The sequence below is a fragment of the Hyperolius riggenbachi genome, chromosome 9 (genome assembly GCF_040937935.1).
Source record: "Hyperolius riggenbachi isolate aHypRig1 chromosome 9, aHypRig1.pri, whole genome shotgun sequence".
Lineage (NCBI taxonomy): Eukaryota > Metazoa > Chordata > Amphibia > Anura > Hyperoliidae > Hyperolius > Hyperolius riggenbachi.
The window spans coordinates 62,887,517-62,904,336 of NC_090654.1; the positions used below are offsets into that span (position 1 = coordinate 62,887,517).

Consider the following 16,820-nt stretch of genomic DNA (forward strand, 5'->3'; position numbering starts at 1 on the left):
TCACCTCAACAGAGGGAAGTGTCAAAGCCCGAGAGGGTCTATGCTAGTGATGCAGCGAACATGAAATCTTTGGTTCACGAATGCAAATTTTCTGCAAATTTTGTGAGCAGGCGAATCTGGTGAACTACCATAGACTACAACGGGCAGGCAAATTTTAAAACCTATAGGGACTTTTTGTGGCCACAAAAGTGATGGAAAAGTTGTTTCAAGGGGCCTAACACCTGGACCGTGGCATGCCAGAGGGAGATCCATGGCAAAAGTCCCACCAAAAATTGACGCAGAGTCGTGTTTTAATCTCTAAAGGGCAGAAATCACAGTATATTTCTAAATTTGAGGTTAAGTTAAGTGCTTTAAAACGTCCAGCATGTGTACACAGCGATAAAGTAGTGTTTTTACTAGTTGACACCTCCAGGACATAAATGTTAGTCCTCTCGGCGGCAGTCTTTGTGTAGTGGTGTGTAGTGGCCGCCGTGCTTGTGCGCACGTTTGCGGGAGTGCAGGCGATCGTCGTTTTCCAACCCCTACGGTTGAGCTGAGGTAGTTCAATGACAGTTACAGTAAGTGACCAAAAAAACACACTGATTCTGAGTGTTTTTTTTTTTTTTTTACACTGAGTGCAGGCGATCACGGTTTTCCAGCCTCTATGGTCAGACTGAGGTAGTTAAATGACAGTTAAGTGACAAAACAAAACACTGATTCTGCACTGAGGCCTTATGCAGGAGGCAGTAGTGGATACTAGATGCCAGTAGTGGTGGTGAAGGATTATTGGGTTATGGTCGGTGCACTACTAGGACCAGCAGACATGTCTCCAACAGCTAATGTGTGCAGTGGACACACAGGATTGCAAATAGATCAATAGCAAGAAAAAGAAAATCAGTGCTCAGAAGGGTGAACTACTGTAGCACTAAGCACTGACTGCACCTGTCTGAAACCGCTAAAGTGCACTGTGTGGACACACTGAACATCAATATCACAAGATTAAAACAGAGCCTTTAGAAGGGCTCTGGGGTTATGTATATGGTGAATAGGTATTGTAGCAGCAAGAAACTCCAGCCAACGCTTTTCCTATCTGCAGCACACTCACCCTGATCTGCCTAACACAGAAGCCAAACACAGACCGCAACATTGCTGCTGTACTGGCTTTCTGATAGGTGTGTGTGTGTGGGGGGGGAGGTCGGAGGGATAGCTGATTGGCTGCCATGTGTCTGCTGTCTCTAGGCTGAGGGGTAAAAGTTTAGCTCCATTATAATGTATAGGGGGCAGGTCAAACACACCATGTGTAAGCCTGAGGGGGGCAAACACGCAGAGCTGGGACAAGGTCCTCCAGCACCCAAGGCTGAGACACCAAAGTGCGCCCCTCCATCCCTGCCACCCCAGCTGTCACACCCTGATTGCTATTAGACTAAGAGGTGCCACAGGGCCCACAACCTCCCCAACACCTTAATATCTAGTTATATGGCTTGCAGTCACTGCCATGTATCCCCTTTTCTTATTTCTTTCTGCTTCAAACACAATTAGGAATGACAGCTGAATGAATTGTGCGCCCCTTCCTCCTACACTGCGCCCTGAGGCTGGAGCCTCTCCAGCCTATGCCTCGGCCCGGCCCTGCGAACACGTGTTTTTCGCTGTGAACTATTCGCCGGCAGAACAGTTTGGGCCATCTCTAATCTATGCTACTGCACATTCCCAGTGCGTCTGTGAGATTGGGGAGTCTCATCGCTGGATCGCCCTGGCAAAGGACAGAGGAAGCCTCTAGGATCCAGTGTCTTCCCTCTCCTGAGGTCTCGTACTTTTACATTTGCAAACCTCACAGGTTTGCTTTAAGCAGGCAATACCAATAACTCCACTATATGATGATAAACAGAGTGTTTCTTTAAAGTGGAACTTAACTCAGAATTTGCTATCTGCTGTAAAAGATTAGTCACAGCATGATAACTTTTATGGACAAAAACGTTTCTTCATTGCAATTTACTGAAAGCCTATAAAACCCTGAATTTTACAATTGGTTTTGCATTTCAGCAGAGCTGAGACAAGGTCCTCCAGCACCCAAGGATGAGATACTGAAGTGCGCCTCTCCATCCCTCCCACTCCAGCCATCACACACTGATTGCTATTAGACTAAGGGCCCTTTTCCACTAGCAATCGCTAGCGTTCACGCTGAACGCTAGCGATTGCTGAATCGCAATTAGCGCCGATTCCCCGACGTTCGCGGCCGCGATTTTGCTATGCTATGCACTGCATAGCAAAATCGCGGCAAAAGTCGCTCCGCGGCGCGATCGCGATCAAGTAAAAAACGAATCGCGGTAGTGGAAATTACCTACCGCGATTCCTATGTTAAAAAGCAAACCGTAGCGATTGTAAAATCGCTAGCGGTTTGCGTTTTTGCGATTCAGCCAGCGCTGGTGGAAAAGGGCCCTTAGAGGCTCCCCTAGGGCCCCCAACACCTTAATCTCTAGTTATCTGGTTGCAGTCACTGCCATGTATCCCCTTTTCTTATTTCTCTCTGCTTCAAACACAATAGGGGAATGATAGCTGAGTGAGTTGTGCTCCCCGTCCTACACTGCACCCTGAGGCTGGAGCCTCCTCCGTCTCTGCCCGGCCACGCATTGCAGGTAGTAATGAAGGGCTTAAGCCTAATGCTGCGTACACACTGGCGACTACGGTCGTTTGAAACAGCTCATTAACGATCGTTCCGCCGACAATCGGGGAAAGAACTTTACCCAACGATCATTAACACGAACGACAAAAGAACGACATCGGGAAGATGAAGATATCCAACCTGACGGATCGTATCTACCGACAATCGTTGGAAAACTATAGTGTGTACAGACATCAGCCGAGAACGATCGTTACAAGGGCCAATGCGCCTGCGTTGGATTCTGCCCAGCTTCAGTACTTTCTTTGTAGCGCAGCCGTAAAGATTGTTACATTGCTCATTTCAATTAAACTTTGTTTTCAAGTTAACAATCATATATTTGTATCTATTGTAACCCCATGTTAGTGTTTTTTTTTTTTAATTTTATCTAAATATGTACGCAACATTTCCTTCTGATCGTTCTTTTCCGCGAGAACGATCGTTACAATGTGTATGATGATCGCTGCATCCCATCGTTGCATTCCAATCTTTCCAATATCGTTCGTCTGGTAACTATCGTTCCTTGCAAACAATAGTTATCGCAAGTGTGTACGCAGCATAAGTATTAACTGTATGGGGAAAGGTGACTCATCAGCACTCCTGCAGTATATTCACAGCTGATGATAAGAACTAATTAAACTCTATGATCTTGCTAATGAAGCACAGGAACACAGAGCAGTGGATTTTTTTCAGCAACTGTATGTGGAACAAAGTATGCTCCTTGTGTGACATGCAAGAGTTCAATTCCACGTTTTAAAGTGAATGGGAATTTAAAAAAAAAATTGATTGACCAGATACAGTGTTCTTCCTAGCAACTTTTTCCAGCCAGGTGGCATGAAAAAGTAGCCGGGTGGGGCGAGATGAGAGAATGCTGGGCCGGCGCTGCTTCGCAAAATTCTGCTTACAGCATAAGAGGTGGGCCGATGACAGCCGGGTGCTTATCAAAACTAGCTGGGTGGAGAACCCGGCTAAAACAGCCTGAGCAGAACACTGCAAATACTTACCTAAGGAGAAGGAAGACTTTGGGTCCTATAGAGCCTTTCTGCTCCTCTGATAGATCCCTTGTTCCAGCCCTGGCTCCCCCAGTAGCAGTATTCCACCGAATTGGTCAAATACTGCGGCTCTGTACTGCGCTCACGCAGGCGCAGTACAGAGCCGTCCGTCTTCAGGAGCACACCGCTCCCGAAGACTTCTGAAGCCTCTTCCCACCAGGGATTCTAACAGGGTAGCCAGTGCTGCAACGCGGTCACCTTGAGAGGAGCGGGAAGGCTCTATAAGACCCAGAGCCTTCCCTCTTCGTAAGTAAGTATATGGTTCATTTAAATTATTTGTATTCCCATTAGCTTTAAGCCTATTGTATCAACTTTCTGTTCAAGATTTTTTCTGCTGGAAAACATATTCAACCAGAAGGCCAGTCTGTGATAAAATTCTGGAAACCATCTGCTTTGCTTCTGTCAGTAGCAGACAAAGCCAACAGTGGGCCCCATGCCGAATAAATGTAGGGGTCCCCATACGAATAACCATGGCCATGGCTATAGCAGATCAAGTGTGGATACAAAAAATGTTTATAACAGCCACATGGTGGGTAGTGATAGGGAGAGACAGCCACATGGGGTTTACAGAGTAGGACTGACAGCCATGGGAGGGAGAAGGGGGGTTGTTAGTGACAGATGTGAGTAGTGACACAGTGTAAGAGCAGGGGCATAGCAATAGGAGGTGCAGAGATTGTGACCACATCGGGGCCCTTGGGCCAGAGGGCCCCATAGGGCCCTCCCTGAACTCAGTATTAGCTCTCTATTGGTCCTGTGCTCATAATAATCACTTCTTTAGATACTTTGAATAGTGGTTATCATTAACAAACTGCTACCCATTCCCTTCTTGCACCTCTGACACTGTAGTTGCCATTAGCAGGTTTTGGTGAGCCGTATCAATTGTTATGTATAGAGTGCTAGTGTTAGTGCATTCAAATCTCACCTGCTCCTGCTGCTGCGACTGTCTAGCTGTTTGCGGTCTAATTTGCTGCTTGTCCCAAGCGCTGATGGGATTCAACCTGTGGTGTATGGGCAGCCAACAGATCTCTCTCTGGTCAGATTCAATCAGAGAGAGATCTGTCTTTTGGTTGATCTGCCCATACAGCCAGGGCTGGATTTACCATAAGGCACTGTAGGCACGTGCTTACAGGTGCCTGATGATGGAAAAGGGGCTCCCCTCCCCTAGTGCCTCCCTTCCTCTTTCCCTATACAGAGTCCTGAGCAAAGCATAAATAAGAGGTTACTCACATCAGCTGTTGGCATTCCACTGATGAGATCTCCCTTCAGATGGGGCACCACTACCTACTTAAAGGGAAGGTTCAGGGAGGGTGGGTTCACTTTCACTTTAAAGGATACCAAAGCCCAACTGCCTTTGTTAAAAAAAACCTATTGTGCTCGTGGGAGGGGGCTCATTGTCACTTACCGTTCCCTTTGTTCGCCACTGCGTGCCTCTGTTCTCAGTTACCGCACCTGTTCACGCGACCCAACCTGCATGCGCAGTATTTCCTTTCTGCTCCCATGACCGTGGTCCTCTGATATCACTTAGACGCGCCTGCTCACTCCCGTCTCCACAGCATGAAGCTCTGATGGCTGTGGAGTGCACACGCTGGGACGCCAGCAAGACGGGAGCGAGCGAGCGTGTCTAATTGATGTCACAGAAGCAGAAATTTCCATGCTGCGCAGTATTTCCATGCTGGTCTTTTGCTATTTTCTTTAACAGAGGAGGTTGGGCTCTGGTATCCTTTAACCTCCCTGGCGGTAAGCCCGACCTCTGGTCGGGCTATGCGCGCAGGAGGATTTCTCAGGCCCTGTTGGGCCGATTTGCATACATTTTTTTTGTACACGCAGCTAGCACTTTGCTAGCTGCGTGTACTTCCCGATCGCCACCGGTCCACGCCGATTCGCTGCTATCCGCCGCACCGCCCCCCCCCCCCCCAGACCCCATGCGCTGCCTGGCCTATTAGCGCCAGGCAGCGCTGAGGGGTGGAGCGGGACTCCCGATGTCGATTACATCAATGACGACCGTCGCCATGGCGATGATGGAAGCCAAGCAGGAAATCCCGTTCTGAACGGGATTTCCTGCTTGCTCTGATCGCCGGAGGCGATCGGAGAGGGTGGGGGGATGCCGCTGCTCAGCGGCTATAGCGCTAGCTACATGATTTAAAAAAATAAAATAAATTAAAAAAAATAGTGCTGCGCTGCCCCCTGGCGGTTTTAATTGACCGACAGGGAGGTTAATACTGAGAGTACCTCTGGCTACCTAATGCTAAGGGACACCTGTAGCTATGACAGGCAAGGGAAGTAAAGATGGAGGGCAAAGTTTAGGGTGCCCGGACATCTGTGCCTATAGGCTCCTGTGATGTAAATCTGGGCTGCATACATCGCTAGAGGTTTTGGCAGCATTAGAGTTCCACATTAAACCCTAATCATGAGATGATTTGTCTAAGCACTCTGGCTGACTTGTGGCCTCACTCACAAGCACAAGAGATGACTTAAAGATCGAAATATAAAAATCTTGAGGAACAATTAGAAATATAGATGTACAGTGCTTCGGTGACTCACCGGTGTGGTGCTGGTGGTGGTTGGCTGTGTGGTGGTCCAGGGTATGACAGTCACAAACACAGTGGCTGTGGTGCTGTACTGAGGTGAGGCAGTGCTGTCCGTGACCAGGATGAGGAGCTCGTATTGCGTAGGGTTATATATACCATCAGGGTTAAAAGAGAACTGGTTGTGGAAGACATTACCAGCTCCACTCACATCAAAAAGATTATTAGTATTTCCTGCAAAAAAAGAGAGTTACTTAATAATATACACACAATTTTTCAAGATATAAAGGAAACCTAAAGTGGGAGGTAAATGGAGGCAGCCATATTTATTTTCTTTTAAGCAACACCAGTTGCCTGGCAGTCCTGCTGAGCCTCTGCATCGAATACTTTTATGAATAAGCATGCAGCAGATCAGGTGTTTCTGACATTTTTTGTCAAATCTGACATGACTAGTTGCATGTTTGTTTCTGGTGTGATCCAGACACTGCTGCAGCCAAATAGATCAACAGGGCTGCCAGACAACTGGTATTGTTTAAAAGGAAATACAGTAAGTAAGACAGCCTGCATATCTCTTTCAGTTCAGGTGTAGAGATGGCCCGAACGGGTCGCCGGAGAACTTAGCTTAGCTGGTTCGAGTTCGCGGTGAACCGCGAACACTTAGCAAGTTCGACCCACCCCCTATACTACATCATTGGACTAAACTTTGACCCTCTACATCACAGTCAGCAGATACATGGCAGACAATCAGGCAAAAAGGCAGCAGCGTCGGCCATGTTCTCACTCTGTGTGCTGCTGCTGTATTAGTAAGAGAATGGAAAGACATTGGAGAGATAGGGAAAGCGATAGTTTGGAGGTCTGTTAGCTTGCTCCTTGCTGATATTTGTTGATGAAAAGCACCCCAAAACAGCTCTTTTGAGAGCTAATGTTCTTCTGATGTATTTTTTTTGTGTGTGTGCGCCACTGACACTGCATATACAGCCGTCGGTCGCAGCTGGCCCTTGCTAATTGCTGTACTGTGCCAGGCCCAGCACATTCAGTGCATACCTTTCGCTGCCTCTGTGTGACTGCACTTTGTATTATACAATACCACCACCAGTCAGTGCATACCTTTTCCCTGCACCTGTGTGACTGCACAATTGTATTATTGCAGCAGTCAGTGCATACCTTTTCACTGCACCTGTGTAGCTGCACATTGTATTATACCACCAGCAGTCAGGTCAAAAATGTGTTCAGTACCTCCCCTTTATCAAAATGAATGAGGCATGGATCCCGGAGGGCTACTGCCTGCCGAAGACTAAGGCCTCAATTCACGGAGCATTATCAAACGTTTATCAAACACTTTGTCAAACGTTTGATAATTTACCTCATGGGTAAAATCTCATTTTAAATTCACTAAGGTGTCATATATTTATCGAATGTTTTACCGATAAAACGTTCAACAAATATATAACACCTTAGTGAATTCAAAATGAGATTTTACCCATGAGGTAAATTATCAAACGTTTGATAAAGTGTTTGATAAACGTTTGATAATGCTCCGTGAATTGAGTCATCATTGAATCCTAAGTCAGTCCCCACACAGCATCTCCTCTGCCTGCAGGCCGCTTGACTGCCTTCTCCGCCATCACCAACAGGGTCCAGGACTCCAGGTGGATTCCTGAATTTTTATGGCCGCTGCTGCTGCTACCAAACATAATAATAATTTTTCTGGTGCGTGTACATGCCTAATTTTTCTGGCTGCACTGCGGCTGCAACAACAAAACAAAAGGCATGTACATGTAGCAATTCTCCTTTGTGATCGTTACCTTGCCGCGGTGAAGGGGCTTGTGTATCACAATGAAGCAATGACCTATATGAGTGTGTTGGGGGGGGGCACACCCAAGATAATAAGGTTGTTGCTTCATTGTGGACAGACCAAATTCGATCAGCTGGACAGTCACTGTTGTTCTGTCATTGACCATATGGCCTTGAAAACCGCCATCGCCTGCACTCTGGCCACGGTGCGCACCAGTCAGCACGGCCATCACTACACAAACAGCTGTTTGCAGTGCGTTACACAGTGGGTTTGGTCTGTCAGTGTGAAGCAGTACACTACTTACACTAACTGCTGATCCATGTATACACACGCAAGATGTTTTCAAGCACTTTAGTCCTCCAATTTAGCAATGCAATGTGATTTCTGCCTTTTAGGGATTATAGCCCTGCTGTGCGTCAAATCCGTAATTTTCCTCGGGACATTTGGCATTTTTCCCACTCCACCATGCCCCCCTCCAGGTGTTAGACCCCTTGAAACATCTTTTCCATCACTTTTGTGGCCAGAAACAGTGTTTGTAGTTTTTCAAGTTCGCCTGCCCATTGCAGTCTATTGCGGTTCGAAAAGTTTGCAGGTTCGCAAACTTTTTCGGAAGTTTGAGTTCGTGAACCGAAAATCGGAGGTTCAAGCCATCTCTATTCAGATGTTGGGGGTATTGGAGAGACTTCCCATCTGGAGGAACAATATGGCTCAACCCACACACAGTACCTGGTTGATCATAGACAGGGACAGATTTGTTATAAGACACTGTAGGCAAGTGCCTACAGGCGCCTGATGATGAAAAGGTTACTCGCTTCCCTCCATTAGTGCCTCCCTTCTTCCCTATGCAGAGTCCTGATGATGAGAGTGCAGGCTGCAGAGTCTTTCCCCCTCCTACATACCTCCCAACTTTTTGTGATGAGAAAGAGGAACACTTTAAAGAGAATCTGTACTCTAAAATTCTTACAATAAAAAGCATACCATTCTATTCATTATGTTCTCCTGTGCCCCTCTGTGCTGTTTTTGCCTCTCCCTGCTGCAATCCTGGCTTGTAATTGCCATTTTTATCCAGTGTTTACAAACAAAAGAATTAGCAAGTGATAGGCTAAGTGTATGAGTCATACAGAGTGTGCAGGGGGCCTGGAGAGGGTGTGTATAGCTTCTGCCAATGACAAGCAGTGCAGCACATTCCACACATTCCAGCCTCAGCCACAGAGACGACAGAGGAGAGAAGATTAGATCATATAACAGAGATAATACAGCCACTGTGCAAATAGGAAAGGCTGCAGTTAGACAGAGCACATTAGAACAGGTATAGGAACCTATAGGATAGAAGAAATGAGGATGAACATTTTGTTACAGAGTCTCTTTAAGGGCTGGTGCACACCAAGAGTGTTTCTGAGCGCTTTTTAAAATGCTTGCGCTTTGAAAAGCACTTGGCTAACGTATTTGAATGGGATAAAGCACACCAGAGCGATTAACTTTTTTCCCAAACACAAACGTGGCTCCTGCAGCATTTTTGCTTACATCTGAGGCGATTCAGCCTCAATGGTAGGTATAGGAAAGTGTAAAATTGCTCTGAAAATCAGAGTGATTTTCCAAGCATTTTTGTTACAGAAGCTGTTCAGTTACAGCTCTACTGTAACAAAAAATAAAAACCGCTACACCCAAACGCTCCAAAAATCGCTAGAATCGCCTAGAAAAACACTTCAAAAAGCTCTTTATGCTAGCGCTTTTTGGTGTGCACTGGCTCTAAGACACACTCCTGCCACACCTCTAATCACGCCTCCATCACACCCATAGCCATTTATACCACTAAAAAATCCTAAGCAAAATATGTAATTTTATAATTCCCACCACAATGGTCCTTGCTATCATCACAGGCTTTCCTTCATATTAACATTTGAAATTACGAAATATATCATTTTAACCACTTGACCACTGAGGGGTTTTACCCCTTTAGGACCAGAGCAATTTTCACCTGTCAGCCCATCCCCCCATTCTTTCGCCAATAACTTAATCACAACTAATCACAACAACATGATATATATCTTCTTTTTTTCCCCACCAATTAGGCTTTCTTTGGGAGGTACATTATGTTAAGAATTATTTTATTCTAAACACATTTTAATTGGAATAATAAGAAAAAAATGGAAAAAATTAATTATTTCTCGGCCATTATAGTATTAAAATAAAATGTTCTACTGTTTATAAAACCCACACATTTTATTTGCCCATTTGTCCCGGTTATTGCAACATTTACAAATTTTCCCTAGTGCAATGTATGGTGCCAATATTTTATTTGGAAATAAAGGTGCATTTTTTCAGTTTTGCGTCTATCACTATTTGTTAGCCCGCAAATTAAAAATTACAGTATACCCCCTTGACATTCCTTTTTAAAAAGTTCAGTCCCTAAGGCAACTATTTATGTACTTTTTTATGTACATTTCTTTTAATATATACAGGATCTTCTCAAAAAAATTAGCATATTGTGATAAAGTTCATTATTTTCTATAATGTACTGATAAACATTAGACTTTCATATATTTTAGATTCAAATACACACAACTGAAGTAGTTCAAGCCTTTTATTGTTTTAATATTGATGAGTTTGGCATACAGCTCATGAAAACCCAAAATTCCTATCTCAAAAAATGAGCATATTGCATCCGACCAATAAAAGAAAAGTGTTTTTAAAACAAAAAAAGTCAAACTTCAAATAATTATGTTCAGTTATGCACTCAATACTTGGTCGGGAATCCTTTTGCAGAAATGACTGCTTCAATGCGGCGTGGCAGGAGGCAATCAGCCTGTGGCACTGCTCAGGTGTTATGGAGGCCCAGGATGCTTCGATAGCGGCCTTAAGCTCATCCAGAGTGTTGGGTCTTGCGTCTCTCAACTTTCTCTTCACAATATCCCACAGATTCTCTATGGGGTTCAGGTCAGGAGAGTTGGCAGGCCAATTAAGCACAGTAATACCATGGTCAGTAAACCATTTACCAGTGGTTTTGGCACTGTGAGCAGGTGCCAGGTCGTGCTGAAAAATGAAATCTTCATCTCCATAAAGCTTTTTAGCAGATGGAAGCATGAACCCACTTTTGAACCAGAAACAGCGGCAGAAGCGCCTGACCTGGGCTACAGAGAAGCAGCACTGGACTATTGCTCAGTGGTCCAAAGTACTTTTTTCGGATGAAAGCAAATTTTACATGTCATTCGGAAATCAAGGTGCCAGAGTCTGGGGGAAGACTGAGGAGAGGGAAATGCCAAAATGCCTGAAGTCCAGTGTCAAGTACCCACAGTCAGTGATGGTCTGGGGTGCCATGTCAGCTGCTGGTGTTGGTCCACTGTGTTTTATCAAGCGCAGGGTCAATGCTAGCTATCAGGAGATTTTGGAGCACTTCATGCTTCCATCTGCTGAAAAGATTCATGGAGATGAAGATTTCATTTTTCAGCATTACCTGGCACCTGCTCACAGTGCCAAAACCACTGGTAAATGGTTTACTGACCATGGTATTCCTCTGCTCAATTGGCCTGTCAATTCTCCTGACCTGAACCCCATAGAGAATCTGTGGGATATTGTGAAGAGAAAGTTGAGAGACGCAAGACCCAACACTCTGGATGAGCTTAAGGCCGCTATGGAAGCATCCTGGGCCTCCGTAATACCTGAGCAGTGCCACAGGCTGATTGCCTCCATGCCATGCCGCATTGAAGCAGTCATTTCTGCAAAAGGATTCCCGACCAAGTATTGAGTGCATAACTGAACATAATTATTTGAAGGTTGACTTTTTTTTGTTTTAAAAACACTTTTCTTTTATTGGTCGGATGAAATATGCTAATTTTTTGAGATAGGAAATTTGGGTTTTCATGAGCTGTATGCCAAAATCATCAATATTAAAACAATAAAAGGCTTGAACTACTTCAGTTGTGTGTATTTGTATCTAAAATATATAAAAGTCTAATGTTTATCAGTACATTACAGAAAATAATGAACTTTATCATAATATGCTAATTTTTTGAGAAGATCCTGTATATATATATATATAAAACCTGTTTGGGTATTATGGGGGGGGGGGGGGGGGGAATAGTTAAATTTAGGAGTATGTGTAGGTATTTTTTTTATTAAAGCGGTTTAAAACGCTGACAAAATTTTCAACAGAAATGTGTTTTCCTACTTTTTTATAACCCATACAATTATCATATTTGCTTTTGTGCACAAGTATTATTATTCATTTAGACATTATAATTTCCCAAAGTTCATTTAATTTATTTTTAAAGCTGCTGGTGCATTTTATTCATAACTGTTGTAATTCTGTTGTGAATGCTGACACCAGTGATTTCTGACCTGTGTTTCACCCCAGGACTCATCAGCTGAAGTCCTGCACAGCCAGAGAATGTTTACATAAATGTATCAAGTAAAGAATGTGTACACAAGATAAGCTTAACAGCAGTTGGATGCGGGTTCTCCCTGCAGAAGAAAGAGTCAGCCCTGTGATGTAACCCTTTGAATGCTGTTTTACTAAAACAAAACAAAAAACATTGTGTTAGTATATTATATGCTGTAAATAATTTTTTACAGCAAAGAAGAAATTCTGGGTTATATTCCGCTTTAAATAAAATGTGGTGTGATGTAGTTTTACTATTTGGCCCCAAAATATCCTCAGTCAATCGGAAATAATGGGTGGCAGTGTAACAGCTGGAAGATACAATGACGCAGGCATCTAATGGATGCCAGCCTTCATTGATGCGTTCCCATTCATTAATGTCCCCACTAACCTGCGGTAACGAAATCACCCGTGCTCGTGGGAGCGGGCGGCAGCTGCCCGCTCCCACTGACTAACTTTTGCGGCCCTGGGACTTCAGGTGAAGTTTCCCATGACGTGATTATACTGCACCTGGTGCAGTAAGTAGTTAAAGGATGGGAATAAACTTTGGAGCACATTTTTCAGTAAAAAAAAATACATATATTTACATAAATATGTACATCAGTCCTGAAAGTGGAACAAATGAGGGAGAAAGAAGGACAGAGGGATTTGGTTTCCAAAGAGGGACTGTCCCTCCAAAAGAGGGACATTTGGGAGCTATGCTCCTAATGTGAAGGGAAGCAGGTTCAAAGTTTTCTGTCGCTCCTTTGTGGCTATCACTTAGGTGCAGCTCACATGACACAATGAGGAGGGGGAGGAGGAGGGGTGCATTCATGGCGCCCATACGCTGCTGTGCCACCCTATAGATACGCCAATGTATAAGGGTCAGCAGCACGTCATCAGCGAATAGACTAATTTTATTTTCATACGGGGTAGCCTGAGATGTCTGGATTCCCTCTAATAGAGGAAGCGAGGGGCTCTATGGCAAGCGCAAATAAGGCTCCCTGTCGCTATCACGCCCGATGCCTAATGGTGATCGGGTGATGAGTGTTCTTTGGGAGTTTCAGGGTGGCCTGAGGTGCGGAATAAAGTAGAGTAAGCCAGTTTAGGAAGCCTCTCTGTATCCAAACCCTCCTGAACACAGCAAACATAAATTGCCATGTTACAGAATCAAAGGCCTTCTCTACCATACAATTTTTAAAATACCTATTCAATTCAAGAACTGCAATTTTTCTGACCCATTGTATCATTTAAAAAATCTGACCAATGTACCACACACGTGTGTTCAATTTCTACCCAATTATGAAAAAAATGATTGAAAACTCTGAGAATATTGATTGGAAGTATATACAGGTATAAGGAAATTGACAATCTACCCTACACCATTCAATTTTCATACAAATTGATCAGAAAAATTGAGCACTCCCGATAGACTTTTATCGAATAAAAATGGTACATCTGATCAGATTTCTTGTTCGAATGAAAAAAAAGCTTTCGATTTTTCGGAAAATACAATCGTTTTACTGAATTGCCATAAAATCAGATTGTTTTATTGTATGGTGTGTGGCCACCTTAAAGAAAACCTGAACTGAAAGTTAAAAAACAAAATAAACATACACAAGTCATACTTACCTCTTGTGTAGTCTACTCCTCAATCTATTTTTCCTCTCCTGCAGGACGCATTTTCAGTTTGTCCACTGTGATCAATGGAATTCTCCGTCCTCCATTTTGAAAATGACCATTACCCCATAACAGCTTTCTGCTCAGCACACTGTTAAACTGTAACATCGCCCACTTGAGCCATAGGGAAACATGGACACATCAGTTCTCCTCTCAGCTGTAACTGACAGCAACTGATATATAACTGACAACAACCGATATATTTCAGTTCTGACAAAATGTCGTCAGAACTGGAAGGGATCACTGTAAGAAGAAAATGGTAAGCTTCTGAGAGGAACTGATGGCAAGGTAACTATGTAATGTTCATTTGAAGTTACCTCATGTGTTTATTTTAAATAATTTTACTCAGTACAGGTTCTCTTTAAGGTTAGAAGAGCAAGAAGAGGCTTATGACACTGTGCATGAGAAATAAGGCAAAATTCTTTCTAAGGTTGCCAGTAGCCTGCCTGAGGGTGTAAAGCCTACTTGGTCTCTAGAGACAAGGTGGGGGAGGTATTTATTAATACCGGTGGCCGTTATAGAAGCAAGGTTTTTATAATATAAATTTAGAAATTGGATAGTAGTGTTTTGGGTTGAGGGCAGGGCCGAGGCAGAGGCGAGAGAGGGGCGCACTTTGGTGTCTCAGCCTTGGGTGCTGGAAGACCTTGTCCCGTCTCTGGTTGAGGGGGTGTAATGAATAATGAGGAGGCAGCCGCGGCGAACCGCGGATGCCACTATCTCACTGGCTAACGGTGCTCCCGTGCCTCGGGCGTCTAGCAAACCGAGGACGGGTCTATCATTTGCACATAGGGTCGCATTGACGCGTGCGCGCGCGCACCGTCGCGACCTTTATGCGGCAAGGAGGCACATCAGCTGACCTACGGGTCGGCTGACGTCACGCCAGGCGTCCGCCGCTTCTGATTGGTTGGGCGTAGGGGGGCGTGTCTCAGGGTCTCCTCGGGCTCTTAAGCCCGGAGGAGTCAGTCGCAACTTGTCTGCTGTTGCGATCACTTCATGTTACCACTCAAACCTTAGTTAGATCCGGTGTGCTTTGATCCGGGAGGAAACCGGGGATTTTACACAGCTTTAGGGTTGTGCATTATACTGTTTATTATCTGTGTTTGACTCTGGCTCGTTCTGACTACTCTTACGCTCAGTGATTCTGTACCTTTGCACATCTGATCTTGTTGCCAACCCTGCCTGAATACCGTTCTGTCTCTGTCTCCTGAATCTGTACCTTTGCCCATCTGATCTTGTTGCCAACCTTGCCTGTATATCGTTCTTCCTATGCCTTCTGCAATTGTACCTGATCTGCCTGTCTGTTGCCGAATCGATTAGTTTGACCTCTCTACTCTCACCAGGGAGCCCTTGTCTCTGGTGAGGGGCTCCATACTGTTTAGTACCCACCAGCTCCTCTGGTGAGGTCTTGTTAAATCTATCAGTACTTACTATTTGCACCAATCACTACACACAGTGCAATAAAGTGTGACTAAGGTCACGGTCATTCCTTAGTGTTGCTATATTTGTATTATTGGTGATTCTGCAGATCACCATATAATCAGATATAGTATCTGCATTATTTGGTGATACTGCAGACCACCAAATAATCACACTTTTGTACTTGCTGACACCAATCGTTACAGGGGGTCTTTATTGGACAGATAGAATAGTGATCTGGGAGTCAAGGAATTTTATGGGTATTTTTTTTCCATTATTATTATTTTAATTATTATACTATGGCAAAAATTGAAATATATATATATATACTTACAAGGATAGGGTTTCTCTGAACGGCGTTTACATGTTCTCCCTGTGTCTGCGTCAGTTTCCTATGGGCAGCTCTGGTTGCTGTCCCTCCCCCCCCCCACACACACACATTAACATATAGGTACATAAATTGGCTCCCCCCCCATTTAGCCCTAGACTCTGATGGACATATGACTATGGCAGTCACTAGATAGTGAGTTCCCCTGAGGAACAGTTAGCGACACGACTGTACTCTGTAAAGTGCCGTGGAAGATGTCAGCACTATCTAAATACTTAATATTAATAATGCACAACTTACCACCTACAATGCTGTAAAAGAGCACTGCATTTGTAACGTCTATGTCGCTGCATTGCAGTGATGCAACCGGGACTGTCGTCAAGAGGGTTGAATAGATCGTCTTATGATAAAATGGAGGATTGCAGACAGGAGGATTATCATTATAGTCCTGGAGAGAACACAGAGAGAAAAGCTCATATAAGAAACCTATCAGGACCTGTGCCATAGACACGTGCCGTGTTGCCCTCCTGTCTAGTTCACTCCTGATTTCACCTCCCCCCCCCCCCCCCCCCCCCCTCCACACACACACACAAAAGGAAACAGCAATAATAAACTATACTAGATTTTTTGGCAGTAGAAGAGAGAATGATTGGATTGCAAATTACAGCCATTTATTTTTCTCCACAGAAAAATCCAGAGCTCATTAAAATAAAACATAACATTTTATGCATCTCACTTAAAGAAAAAAAAGCTACCAATTTTTTCATAAATTTCATCAAAGGAACACACTTATCTTATATTATAAATGCAAAAGTTTGGATGTTTGTTACTCAATCATGCAACAATGGCTGAACGGATCTGAATGAAATTTGGCACACACATAATACATTACCTGGAATAACATATTGGAAACTTTTTATCCCCATAACCAAAAAGTGGGCGGAGACAAATACAAATTTCACTCCATTCTTACACTGCTAATGATAAAGTTCTCAAACTCTGCACAGTTGGTCACTGGGTGACTGGGATTAA

The 16,820-nt window shown here is 44.2% G+C and overlaps 1 protein-coding gene across 1 annotated transcript in view; it reads right to left on the reverse strand.

Moving 5' to 3' along the window:
- The window catches only part of LOC137531613 (cadherin-related family member 4-like), a 116,763-nt gene that overhangs the window by 15,393 nt on the left and 84,550 nt on the right, over positions 1 to 16,820 (reverse strand). Inside the window, exons 14-15 of the mRNA XM_068251553.1 lie at positions 16,089 to 16,236; positions 6,229 to 6,446 (exon numbers count right to left, since the gene is read on the reverse strand). Of these exons, the coding sequence (XP_068107654.1) occupies positions 6,229 to 6,446; positions 16,089 to 16,236 (366 nt within the window). The remainder of the gene's footprint in view (positions 1 to 6,228; positions 6,447 to 16,088; positions 16,237 to 16,820) is intronic.